Raw genomic sequence first — 14534 nt, 5'->3', positions numbered from 1 at the left:
GTATTTAATTTAATTATTTAATCCTTGTGTATGTGATAAGAAATAGCAGTACTTTTTCATTTATGCTATTATTATTTATTGTTTTGCTTAAAGGATTATTGTGTCTACTTATATAAAGGATGAACAACACACTTCCTGGTGGTTAGTAGTATTGATCCAGAAATGCTGTTTCACAGGTGACTGCTACCTGAATGACTGGACAGCGTGGAGCCCGTGCCAGACCAGCTGTGTGAAAGGGGTAGATCTGGGACTCGGTTCTGTCCAGGTCCGGTCCCGGGCCGTCGTTGTTCAGGAGCCAGAGAACCTGCAGCAGTGTCCAGAGCAGGAGTGGGAGTCTCGGCCCTGCACTGGTAAGCCCCACCGTCTCCTGCGAGTGAAGCATGCTATCCTGCATGTTATACATTCAAACAGCAGTGTAGCTCATTCAAAGCAATGGTAAACGCCCTCACGTCCAGGGACTCTCAGGATAAATGGTTACAGTTACAGCTACAGTGAGTTTGTGTTGTCAAGGAGCTGAGCTTGAAAGCACAGAGATGCAGGTTCAATTTCTAAGTGGGGCACTGCGATTGCATCCTTGAACAAACTAATTAGGCTGAATTGTTTCAGTAAATATCCGATAGCAAATACAGAAAACATACAGGAAATCCATTGTTCAGTACCAAGCACAAAACAGTTGACCTTTTAAAGCAGATATATCAGTGCTTGATATCAAACAGATACTTTTTTTCTGAGATTCACTTTCTCAGAAGTACCCTGGGTGCCTTTTAAGAGTATAACCACAGTGTCCCACTTTGGATTCAAACCAAATAGCTGCTGGCCAGAAGTCAGTTTCTCTGGCAAATACTTGATGCTAATGCGGTTTCCAGGGTGACCTGGTTTCTCAGTATCACGCAGTCCTGAAGGGGGCTGTATTCAGGCACCATGTGAACATCAAATTGAGTCATGGCTGCACTGCACTTTCAACATGGCTACACGTCACTTTCTCAGCGCACCATCGCTACAGGAGCGAGCCCTTTAGCTGCAGGTAAAAGAGCTGGTGGACGTCTTTTTCGGAAGCACAGATACATTTCTGGGAGTGGGCCAGATAATAATAAAAGGAATAAAATCTCTTCTGGGATTTTGCCTTATGGTAACATTAAGCCTGTTGCTTCAAGGTAACGGAACTTAATATATTGATCCGTAGCTCTAATTTTGGAACAACCAGAGGAAAAATGAATCAATAAACTGAATAAAATCAAGTCATTTACTGACTGTGCAAACCGACTGGAATATAGATGCTCTAGGAAGAATCTTGCAAAGTGGCATTTATGTAATAGATTGTGACAACACAGTGGGAAGCGTATGTGCAGCCATGTTGACTGCAGACACAGCTGGTGTGCATCACTTAGGCAAGCTGTGCTCTCTGCCCCGCATAGATGGGGAGTGTTTCGAGTACGAGTGGATGAACAGTGCGTGGAGAGGGTCCTCTCGCCTGGTGTGGTGCCAGCGCTCCGATGGATTAAACGTCACAGGTGACATTTTTCATTACTTTAAGTTCATACATGTTTTTTCCCTGCAGTTTATTCAAATAATTAGGCTTCATATATTTACTGGCAGTGCTGTGTAACACATCTTATGTTGTTCATGATCATTATCATGTGGATGTGTACTTTTTCCTGAGTTTGTGCCTGTGACTTTGTCGGCACTTGACACTACATTTACATTAGTAAGAAATTATAATGAAACGTGGGTTACAGTTTCGAGGCTTTTCTTTAACTGTCAAAGTAGCAAGCAAGTTTTTGACCTATTGGCTGGTTACTTCACTTGCTACTAGTGCCTCATATTTCTGTGAGTACTTTCAAGACATGAGAACACCTATAATTTTCTCAGGAAATTTATGGTACGTTTTATTTTATTCACCTTATGATCTGCTAAATGAAGTGTGTGTGTGTGTGTGTGTGTGTTTTTTTTTTTTTTTTGGCCGTAAACCACAAATCTACAAATGTACCGTGACGGGTAGTGTAAATCTAGCAGATTGTGAGAAATGTGTGAATACCTAAATTATCCTTCATCACATACAAAACACTGGACCAATTAAAACATACACTAAAACTGAAGTAAAGTTAGAAAAAAAACTGCAGATTGTGAGCTATCACTTTAACTAGATATCAGATATACCTGAGGCAAGCTAGATGCAATTTCACAGCTTCTGAGCTGTTCTGAACTGCAGTATGTTGGTCAGCCCCAGAAGTGATAGCAGGCTGGCTTGGAGCCCAGGCTAGTCAAGTGACATTAAGATTGCTTAGCTTATATGAAATATGCCTTCTGATAAGTAATGGCTTTAGCATAATGTAACAAAAATGTGATATAGAAAATGAGCTCTGTAATAAATGCAGTTTCGAACGAGTTTATTGATTTGCCCTTTTTTTGTACTTGTGAATTGTTGGCACCACGACTTTCAAATATATTTAATTATTTAGTATTTATGCAAACATTTTGGTACCATGCAAACATTATGAAACCCCACAACATATTGAGCTTACACAGAGTCCTTATTAAAATAGGCTTTTTCAGTGTTTATTCTTGATGAGATACAGCAGTCTTTCTCAAATGTAATTAACTGTTGACACTAGAAAATAAACAAACATTTGACCCCCAAGCCACATGCTCCATGTGTGCAATAATTTGCTGCAGTCCTTTTGTGGACTTTCCAAAACAGTCATATGAAAAGCCCAAGCAACATGATATGCGCAACTATGCAATATTGCAAGTGATCTCTGACTAATGTAGTTGTTAACAAATAACAAATAACAAATGACATTGTCACCCAAGTTACTTTACCTCAGGTAATGATTGTGGACTGTCAGCTGCATGCCATCCTTGTGGTGTGTTGTGTGTTGCTGCATGTCGGTCTTCTGCTTTTTTTACCCACTATGTTTTTTTTTGTATGCAACTTTTTTCCATGCTTCCATGCTGTTCAGTCTGTATATTCTGTATATTATGCATGAGCAGACCTTCTTATTCAAGGTGCCAGGCAGTAGGTTTACTAATTTATTACATTACAATATTTTATCAGGCAATTCAGATTACATATGTTGCGGCCTACCTGGATTTTCTACCTGTAGTATCCTAGTCTAGCAGTCTAAGCATTTCCCCATGTTCCCACCATACGTTTAGTCGGCAGAACTTGAACGTGTGTAGCACAGTGGGTAAGGAAGTGGGCTTGTAACCGAAAGGTCGCCAGTTCGATTCCCGGGTAGGACACTGCCGTTGTACCCTTGAGCAAAGGTACCGAAATTGCTTCAGTATATATCCAGCTGTATAAATAGATACAATGTAAAATGCTATGTAAAAGTTGTGTAAGTCGCTCTGGATAAGAGCGTCTGCTAAATGCCTGTAATGTAATGTAACTTGTGTGATAAACTTTGCCTTTTTGAACTGAGTTACAACTCCCTTTGGGATCTAAATTAGATTTCCAATTTAAAAGGAATTTCTTCCAGTCATTTTTTTACATGTATTTCTGCAATGATAGCTGGTGTTGAGGGCTCTGTGAAATTTTATTCATGAAAACTGAACTGTATGTAACAGTTTCTATAATAATACAGCAGTGTAGTGAAATGAAAGTCACCGCATAATTTAGTCTGTATTTCTATCTGTCTCAACTGATGTGTATTGATTTTTTTAACAGATAGATTGTCCATGAAATCTTTCATTTCTTCTTCAGTCCATATTTCAATCAGTAGTTAAGAAGTAATTGGATGGTTCTTTCAAGCTATTTTTTGTCATTTCAGTACTGTTTCTGTTGCTAAGATACTGTCGTTTGCATTTTTTTTTTTTTTTACTTTCTCTGAAATTATTTAAGCAATGTCTTGCTGAGTTTTACACCTTATTACTACACCGTATGATTAAAAATAAGTACTTAATATTAAGTACATTTTTTTTTAATTTCCTGGCACAAAATAATGAATCTCATTGTATTTTATTTAATGGCAGCATGAGTTCCATTACTTCAGTACAGTCACCAGTTGTTTAGACATAAACACTGTTCCTTGTTCCTTGGTTTTGTTGTATAAATTTGCAACAAGATGTGTGTGGACAATTTAGCATACCGATTTGCCTCTGCACATACCTGCCTCTGTGTCCAACTGTGTCAGACAGCACTAATAAAGCACTAAGGGGTGACTCACTGCAAACCTCCTGTTTCACAGGTGGCTGCCCTCTCACCAACCAGCCGATGTCAGACAGGTCATGTGACCCACCGTGCGAGAAACCACAGTCCTACTGCTCTGAGGTCAGACGCAGTGTGATGTGTGAGAGTGTTGCAGATGCTGCGTGTTGTTCTGTGGGAATGATTTTTAATGGCTCCCTGTGTCAGGGCTTATTCGAAATTGAAACGCATGAACTGGCAAAAAGGTTCCTCTCATAAGAGATCTACCCACCCACAGGCACAGAGGCTGACACTGGAAGAGCAGGAAGGATGTAAAATAGGTAATAAACTCAGTGGACAGGGACATATAAGAGTGGAAAATATAAAGAGAAAGAAGGAGACATAAATATGCTAGGGAAAAAGAAACAATATAAGTCCAAATGGCTTTTTAGGTTTTTTAAGGCCTTTAGGGATTCCAATTTCAGGACTTTATTATAATCCTGTTCAAAGGCAATACAAACAGTGAGCCCTGTAAGAGCCTTAACCTGAGAGCACCTGGTCAGAATGTACCCCACTCCAGTCTCTTCACATTCAAACGCATGCACTTCTGTCAAGATGCATCGGCACCAACCGTCCTGCTCGGGCCCAGACTCGAGACCCACACGAAAGCCAGGGGGTAAAACTGCTGAAATAGTGCTACATGTCTTCCTCAATTCAACTCGGAGGAGATCAGACTCTCCCTCTGCCATCTGCCAGCTGTGCTGTTTCTGACCCTGCCGCACAGTTGTGTGTGTGTGCATGTGTGTGCGTGTGTGAAAGAGAGAGAAAGAGAAAGAGGGTGAGAGAGAGAGAGAGGGTGAGAAAGAGAGAGAGAGAGAGAGAGAGATGTGTAACGACAAATCCCCAGGCACATGTGAAAGTTATACCCTCTTTGGCATTCATTTTAAGTGATGCCATGTACATGTAAATAAAATGATAGTCAGTTATTCACATACATCCCCCTTAAAAAATAAAATAAACAACAATAAATACATCACACATTTAAACTTGTTGTTCTGCTAGCAGCTAATCTTGCTCAATTCAAACACCTAGCAAGTTGTCATCCTTTTAAAAATACCTGCTGTTTTATTTCTGACAGTTATATTCTCTTCTAAATGCCACTTGCCAATGAAACACCTGCTTCCAGTGTATTGTGTGCATTGTTCTGAGCTGTGACTGCGTTGGTGTAACCGTGCTAATGCTTGATGTTGCTATGTAGGATTGTATCCAAGGGATGCATTAATTTCCCCATGAGATGAATTCTGCTAATAATGGAAACCATCATTGTGGTTCAGCTGTAGCAAAAATAAACTGGTGGTGGTGTGGAAGTCTTTTAAGTATAATATGCAAAGAAATTCTATTGTTTTCAGATATAATTTGTACCACAGAAAAAAATAACGTTTAGCTCTTCAGCACCTAAGCCATTGTATCCATCTGCCATACAGTAAGACTGTGATGTTCACACCTGCTTCTGGGCATTCGTTGTCCTGAGGTCTATAGAGACGTCATCCAGCCAATGTCTGATTGAGATCCGGGATAGGTCCAAGCTCCCATCCAATCATTTTAATCCAATTAAGTAATTAGCACCTGAGTTCCAGCCGGGAGCAGAAAGGAGCGGAACAGCAGCGCACGCGTGTTGATCTGTGTGATTCTGCCCCCTAAGGCCGGCGTGTGTGCGTGTGAGGAGGGCTTCACGGAGGTGATGACATCAGATGGGGTGCTGGACCAGTGCACGCTGATACCCGTGCTGGAGATCCCCACCGCTGGCGACAAAAAGGCTGACGTCAAGACGAGCCGAGCCGTTAACCCGACTCAGCCAACCACGAGTCAGCCCGGCCGGTCGGGGCGGACCTGGTTTCTGCAGCCTTTTGGACCGGGTAGGCTGTCTGTACCTGAGCTTTCTTTAGAAACATATCTGCAGTATACTGTTTATGATGTGTGTTTGCACGTTGTTAGATTAAGGGTTTTTGCACAGCCCACTGGCTTACAAGCATGTCTAGATAAGACCCTTCCCCGTTACTTACCTGTTATGGCTGTAGGTATGGATAGTGAGGCTGGTGCATCTGTAAAATGTATACTATGCATGAGTGGCCATGAAGATGGCCTGCTCCAAACGGATGCCTGTGAACAACATTTATTATTCATTACAGAGAGGTTTCTTCATCCTCACTGCATAGCTTGTTTTATATCACCCTCTGCTGTATAAAGTGGGGAATAACAGAGAATCAGAGGGCCTTGCATACTTTACCACATTTTAAATCACATTATAGTTATGCTCCATGCAACAACTACAACAAAAAACCAAATATAATATAACTTAAATTCTATATGTAAGGGTTTCTGTCAGGTGATTTTTGTGTAGCCACTTTCTTGAATAAATGTAAGGACAATAAATTTGCTTTAGCAAATTTTATTGGTTATTAATGATTCTGTCTACTGTTATTTGGAAACATTATATTTCGCAATGATTTATATAAAAGTATGTAAAGACAAGTAGAAGATGTTGCTATTAACATTTTAAAAAATAATGTTCTATCTGTATCTGCAAATTTGACAGCCTGTTGAAAGACCACAGGAAGTTGGCTGACAAACCAGCAGGAAATGCTAACTCTCGCTCTGTCTTCACAGATGGTAAACTGAAGACATGGGTGTACGGGGTGGCTGCAGGGGCTTTTGTGCTCATCATTTTCATAGTCTCCATGATCTACCTTGCTTGGTGAGTACATTTTAAGATGTTACCTTCATGACCACATTATATCCATAACTATTGTGTTTTATACAATAAATTAATTTATTTCTTGCCCCTCATAATTCTTATTATTTTATTTTATTATTTTTTATTTCTGTATTTCATTTGCTGCTAACAGCAGCTACTGTGCTATATGTCTTTTCTCTGACCCCTGACCTCTCTAATGGAACGGTGGTCGTGATGGGACAAAACACGCATGAGTTGACTTTTACGTGCCCCAAGTGTCAGCAGCCCAACAGCCCATCACTTAGAGGCGTGTCTGTGCCTGTTGAGCTCATGACTCCCACCCCCAGTGTCCGCTGTCCTGCTTTACTGAGGAGCCACTGGCTCAGGTACACAGGATGCTTCACCCTTAGCGGCTGGCCCATCCTCCCTCTCCATTTGCAGTCATGTGACCTTGTTGGACAACTAGCATGTCATAGGCAGCAGGGCACCTTCATAGAGTTATATATATATATATTTTTTTTGGGATGTGGCTTGGTACAATGGTGTTTACTCACAGGCATATTCACACGGCATCACCAATTCAAGCAAGCCATTCTGGTATCTTTCATTGGTCATTAAAATACCTGGTAAATGATTAGTTTTATTCAGACAACAAGAAATCCACAGCATATACAACTTTGCCCAGAGCAGAATCATTCTGTGTTGGTGCACACTGCCCTCCGATGGCCAAGATTGATCATTCACCTGTAAGACAACCCAATATCCCATATTTCCACAGCCATATGAATTATGCTTTCTTCTGTTTTGTTGTATATTACATACAGTATAAAATTGCTTCATTGCATAATTATTTTGAGTTCAAACACAAATCTATTGTGATATAAAATGGACTTTTAACTTTTATTTCTATTTACATTGGTTGTTAACTAGTACAGGTTGTATTCATATGTGAATTATAACTGAAGTTGGATCTAGTGTTGAGTTTTGTCTAAACTATAATTCAGCAGCCTACCTTGACTATAGGCCTCACGGTTTCCCTGAGGATAAGACTATGCCTGTTCCTTCAACTCTGATAGCGGTGAATACTCTGTGAATAAGTCCACGTTCCTGTTTTCTGCAATTTTATCACATTCCAATAAGTACCCAGCCCTCCATAGGTCAGGACCGGTAAGCACAAACACAGTCAGAAAACAGGCCTGTGCAGTAGGTGATGATGTTTCACACTTTCCCTTCTTGAATGATAATAATCATCACCTGTCTGAAGCCATGGGTTGCGTGCACAGGGACTCTTCCAAAGGCAAACCAAAGCCATCCATCTAATGCGCTCGCTCCATCGTATCAGCCGAAAGGATCAAAGTGAAGGGAAAAGCTCCACTGAGAAGCAGATAGCACTTTAACTTCTGAACAGTCTTCTAAATCATGGAGGCGCGAGCAGTGACAGGCCCGGCTTCGTCCTCCTCCTCCCAGCCTCGCTTATCTCTATTGCTGGAGCATCGCTTGTTTCAAGGCTGACATGTGCTCCGCTGTCCAGCTTCAGTGGAGCCCTGCAATAATGGGCCTGTCCAATCATGGATATAGTCTAATACAATCCTCTGTGTGTGAGTTCTGAATTTAACAAGTCAGTCACTGGATTCTGAAAGACGTTATGCGTGGCTAATGGGTAAACCCGTGTGCGGTGAAACGGGTGTATTTCTGACAACATGGCAGACGGTGAGGTATTGCATTAAAATCTGATATACTCAGAGCAAGGAACTCAAAGCAATTAATTACAGCATGGCTTTTTCAGTGGCAATATCTGCTCAGATCTGAGGGGGAACTGTATTGTGTTTATTTATTTTTCTTTTTCTTTTTTTACTGTTTAGGTTATTTGTGACAGTTTGTAGTTGTGTACAGTTTGTAGTATGTCTAAGCTGTTTCACATTCTGCACCCCAATGACAGTTACAACAGCTCAAAATGATGGATAAGTTTCAGACAGAGCACAGTGATTTGCTAGCTGGTTATGATAATTGCAGCATCCTAAAGATAATATAGCTGGATGTTTTTATTTCAGCATGTGATAAAATAAAAGTAGATAAATAAAAGTAAATCAAAGTGTGTGGCGTAAACCAATTCCCTACTGGATTACCTTCTGCCCACTGAATGTGATTTTAGCAGAAAATCTAGTGACATCTTATTTTCTTTTTGCCTTGTTGAAAATCTGGCAAAACTGCTGTAGGCAAACACATAATTGTCACGTTGGACCAATAGGTGCTAATACCATGGTTTTCTCTGATAAGGGCAGGCATTCATGTTTAATGAGCTCCACTTGGCTAGTCACAGCCTGTTAATCACCTTGTCAATTACTCTATGTTCCATTTTTTCCCCCATCTCAGCAAAAAGCCAAAGAAACCACAGAGGAGACAAAACAACCGACTGAAGCCTCTTACCCTGGCCTATGATGGCGATGCTGACATGTAAACCACAGGGAGGGGCTGGGGCCATGGACACCCAGTTCACCTGTCACTGGAGTATCTTATCTTCATCCTATTAGCATCGCCTGCTGCGGTGTTATCTGGAACCGGGAAAAGATGGCCGACTTTCATTCTAATGGAACACAACACCTCAAAAGCAAAGTGGGATAAGGAAAATGCTTCACAAAAAAGCCAAGCTGGAGTACAGCAAGCCCATGCTTACCGGGAGCCTGTTTCTTTTTTTTCCTTTCATTATTCCTTTAATATTCTGTTGCACGAGAGCCTTTACAAACTTTTTAGACTAAAGGGAATCTGCCTTTACTTTCCTCTTCTTTATTTTGCTGTAATGTGAACTGCTTTCAAAGTGAAGGCTGCTGCAGGGAGTCAAACAAACATATTTATTTACTTTTCAGGAGGTCCTCCGTTCTCTGCTGGTGTTTCTCCACAGTGAAAGGCCACAGAGGGTTGAATGCTCGCTGGGCTAGGATAGGGGTACACATTGCCAAAAGTCACCCAGGAGATGAGAAGGGCCTTATGGCAATCAAACTCCAGCCACTGGACTTGACGTGCATTAAAAAAAATAACAATTGAAGAATATTAAAAACAGAACACTCCAAGACCCGGTTCTTTTCTTCCATTCGTTGTCCCTGCGGTATCCATTCTTTGGAAGACGAAAAATGTACAAATCTTGAACGCTGTCAATCTTTACTGAAACGTTTGCCTGCCTCCCTGTTTTTCATTTCAGGCACAATCTTTGCACTATATTAGTGCAGCATGATATGCACTTATATCTAGTATTGCCATAGAAAACTGCCTCTCTCAAAACAGGATGATGTACAGTCATGCTAGACATGTATAAAAAGTAGACTTTTTCATGGAACGCATCAATATTTATTGACAGTGACTGGAAATGAATTGTGATAAATTACATTGTGTGACAGGATGGGATTCAGTGTAAATATGTATATATCTGAAAAAAGTTCTTGTCACAACACCATTTTTTAAACGCCAGTAACTTTTTGTGGTCTGTAAAGTTGAAGTCTGATGAGTGTCTTGTTTTCTGCCCGACTGACTTGTTTCTTATACTGTGATTTTGAAGGCTGTTTACAATTTCTTGTTTTATACAGTATTTGGTTTTTTTTCCTCCACTGATGACAATAACACAGACAAATGAGTAGCCCGTTGTTCTTCCATATTTAAAAAAAAATATTTTGATAAAGTACATCCAAATCATGTGACAAACCTTAGTACAATCTACGAACAGCACTATGTGGAGTGACATGGCTTCACACAACAACCAATATATAATCTGCCTTATTGTCCTTACTGGAAAAATGTCATAATTGCTCTTCAACTCAAAACTCCCTGAGATGATTGTTTTTAAAAAAAATGTATTTATTTGTTCAGCTGATGCCCTTATTGAAGGTAGCTTGTGGTGCTGATATAGTATGAGTTTATACAGCTGGGAAGTTTTCTGAAACTTAAGTACCTTGTTCAAAGTGTACATCCATACTACTCCATGTGGGATTCAGACAGGCTACCTAGTTCCTTTACCACTATACCACACTGCCACAGTTTAATACATTTGTTGCCACTTTCCTGTGTATAAACTAATGTATTCTCATAATAATATACAAAAGGTAATTGGTTGTCTAGCAGATTATCGGGGGCAGTCTAATGGGTAATCGCAGAACACATACAATACAAATATGCATCTCATTCTTTGATTCGCTAATCTATCACCCATTCATTTCATAGTAGCAGTTTGGCTTTAAATATTAGAGTGAATGTAAGAAGGCGCTATGCTTTGTTGCTCACATGTCACATTATGTTATGAAAGTATGTGACATGTTGAAAATGGTGGCAATGCCAGAAAACAACAACTGCTTATTCTTTTGAGGCCATTCCCTTTTGGGAGCACTGTCATAGGCCTTAGTTCAGCAGCTTGCCTAATTAACAAGTGTCAGAGGTTATTTTTCAGAAGTGTGCTGTAAACTCCTCAGTTTTGTTAATAGAATAATTCTAAAAAATGATTCTCAAATCAATCTAGATTGGAGTACAATTCCACCAGAACCGAAACACTAGTCCATACACTAGTATTTATAATTCACAAATTGATACATTTTTGAATATTCAAATTTTTCATTTAATATTTCATTTTAATGTTACTATAAAATACTATTCAATTATAGCAGACAATGCAATGTGCCCATGTTAACTCAGATTCTCTTTTGGGTTAGGAAGTGTGGAGACTGACCCATTAAGAGTGGTTGTTAATGAGATGATGCGGAGAAGAGGTGTTATGTCCTGTTCATCCAGTTAACCCCTAATGCCATAACATCACACGCACTCACACCCTCCATCCCTGATAAAGAATAAACCCTCCCACTCCAATGCCCACACCCACCGCACACAGTATGCCAATGTGTGGCTGCAGGTCTGGGGAACAAATCCTGTTTTAGATATGCACTATTAGGCTGTCCTTCCCAATTGGACAAAGCAATCAATGCAAGGGAACGGCAGATTGTGTGCAGAGGTTGCTGTGCATACTGATCAAAGTTAGGGGCAGACAATTCACCTAAAGTGTTTTACATGTATTCTTTAACAGATGTATCTGCCAACCCCCAATCCCCCACCACCCTTGTTTTCTGTCCCTAAATTCAAGCTGCTGTTTAAAAAGAGCTCATCTTCACCAGCCTTTAGAGTTAGTTTTGAGGTCAGCTGGTGTAAGGAATGTTAACTTTTTTTTTTTTTGGTTATTTTTGAGTTGTAAATAACTGCAAACTGTATTTTTATTTTTTGAATTACATATGATATATATTTCTTTTGTATGGCACTGAAGCATTTAGTACAAACCTCTCAAGGTGTGTGTGCGTGTGCGTGATGTTACTGATCTTTGTTCAGGTAATGCAGATTATGTGTGGAAAAAAGAGGTACAGAAACAAGGCTCTGTCATTTTTTGTACAGGTTGTTTATATGTATCTGATGAATTGCTGATAATAAATGAAGAAAAGGATCCTGCCCTGTTTATTTTTACATTTTAAAAAAAATAACATTGAAATCATTCTATCAAAATCTCAAACTGAATATGCAATATTGACAGTAGAACTAGGCTATTTACAACTTTGCTCCTGAAAGTCTTGTTTAATGGTCACCTATGATTATCCATCCATACATTCATTTTGTAAATAGCATACTCCTGGTCAGGGTTGTGGGGGGGGGGAGGGTGGGGGGGGTGGAGGGGGGCAGAGGGTGTTGGAGCCTATCACAACAGACATTGAGTGAAAGGCAGGACATACACCCTGGACAGGTCACCAATCCATCACAGGGCCCATACACCATTTGCTGACACATTGATACCCCAAGGACAATGTAGACTCTGTCTAACCTGCATGTCTTTGGACTGTGGAAGGTAACTGGAGTCACCAATGATTCATTGCAATAAATTAACTGACTGGTTTTACTATTCTAGCACATACCTTTAACTGGAGCAGTCCTGATGCAAATGATTAAAAAGTTTGTTCAAAGGCCAGATAAAATATACCTACGGTGCCAATAAACACACAAGAAAAACTAATTTACAAATACAACAACACAGAATGTAACAATTGATTGCTTTTATGTCTACAGGCTTGGTGTTCTTTTGAGGTGGCTGCAGGTGATTCAGGTCAGTCTGGTTGCGTCCCCAGTTAATTCAAGCAGGCAAGAGTAATACTTTTACTAAAAAAAACCAACCTTTAAAACATCTGCAGTCCAAAGCTATAGATAGATTTATCTCCTCCCTTTCCTCTGTAAACCATATAACCATAGTTCTATCCTTTCACTTCTTGCAAATTGCCTAACCCAGAAAAACCTTCTTCACCCCAGTCAGTCCGGCTTCAAAACCAACTACTCAACAAAAAAAGAGCGCTCCTTGCTCTGACAGACGCACTCTGATGTGCAAAATCAGCACCCATGTCATCTCTCTTGATCCAACCTGATCCCTCTGCTGCATTACATGCAGTTGACCATTAGATCCTTCTGGCAACCCTGACTTAAAATGGGTATCTCAGGCACGCAAGTGGTTATCCTCATATGTTTCTGACTGATTCTATCAGGTAACCTGGAAGGGCTCTATCTCACACTGCCTTATCACAGTCCCTCAGGGGTTTGTTCTTGGACCCCCCGTTTTCTTTGAACAGTAAATCTATTGGCTAAATAATATCTTCACATAGCTTCTCCTACCAATTGCTTGTAGACACACAGCTACTGATCTCCTTTGTACTGATATATTACCTCACACATTAGACCCTGGCTTCATGATATCTTGAGTTGAATGATCAATCAGAATGGAATCTCAGACAAAAGTTTCCAGACAGAAATGTTAGTGCAGTCCTGAATAGAATATTTTCTTTCATTGAAAATATTGCAACACTAAGGTAACAGCACAAGGTAAATGCAAATGGGAGAAATGAAGAGAATATTCTGATGAGTACCATAGGGATTGCACTTACATATCTCGCTGAGGTATGTCTACTCCCTGAAGTTAGCTTTATATCAGCTAATACCATCATTATGAGGTGTTTGCGACAGTAAATAAACTCAAAGCAATTTTTTTTTTAAAAAGAAGAAAAATCATATAACAACTTAAAATCTAATAGTGGTCCCTGGTTTCACCACATATCCAGGGATGGGTCCTTGGACATGAAAATTTTGAGGACCCCTGCTCTAACCCATTTCCAAATATTACATTCTCGGCTATGGTATCTAGCTCTTAATTGTAAGATTATGTATTGACCACTGCTATTGGCTGTGACCCTGATGAGTGCATCAGCACTCTTCATTGCTTAAACCTGTACGGTTAAGATCATCTAATACATTCTTAAATGTAACTGAAATGTCAGCACCGGATGATTCCAGAATTAGAATTGTTTGTGGCAGTGGCCTATCAGCGTGATATCTGTCCTGAATGGATCAGGAGTCATTGCACAATTGCAAATGGTTTTAGCCAGTGTTTTGTTAAAAGAGTCACTGCTACTCCATTTAAATGGATTTGGTTGGGGGGGGGGGGGGGGAGTCCATACTGATGACAAGTCAGGTAGTGTTTCTAATGCTTACTTAGAGTTAATTAACTTGAAGCCTCAAAACAATGTGTTCAAAGCAAGTATCCCAGTACTTTTATCTAGCTAGATGATACTTCCCTATTTGTGTACACAGTAAAATGTCCAGTGTTAAATCAGCACT

The 14534-nt window shown here is 40.1% G+C and overlaps 1 protein-coding gene across 2 annotated transcripts in view; it reads left to right on the top strand.

The window, feature by feature from the left end:
- The window catches only part of thsd7ab (thrombospondin, type I, domain containing 7Ab), a 111850-nt gene extending 99523 nt beyond the window's left edge, over window positions 1–12327 (top strand). For both annotated transcript variants that reach the window (XM_064349595.1, XM_064349587.1), the window contains 6 exons: window positions 177–350; window positions 1416–1511; window positions 4188–4270; window positions 5829–6042; window positions 6794–6881; window positions 9234–12327. In XM_064349595.1, the coding sequence (XP_064205665.1) occupies window positions 177–350; window positions 1416–1511; window positions 4188–4270; window positions 5829–6042; window positions 6794–6881; window positions 9234–9318 (740 nt within the window). In that variant the 3' untranslated portion in view covers window positions 9319–12327. The remainder of the gene's footprint in view (window positions 1–176; window positions 351–1415; window positions 1512–4187; window positions 4271–5828; window positions 6043–6793; window positions 6882–9233) is intronic.
- Window positions 12328–14534: the final 2207 nt, after the last annotated feature.

Source organism: Anguilla rostrata, chromosome 1 (assembly GCF_018555375.3).
Source record: "Anguilla rostrata isolate EN2019 chromosome 1, ASM1855537v3, whole genome shotgun sequence".
In the NCBI taxonomy this organism is placed as follows: Eukaryota; Metazoa; Chordata; class Actinopteri; order Anguilliformes; family Anguillidae; genus Anguilla; species Anguilla rostrata.
Note: the sequence above shows the minus strand (reverse complement) of the source record. Positions and strands in the feature narration are given on the sequence as shown.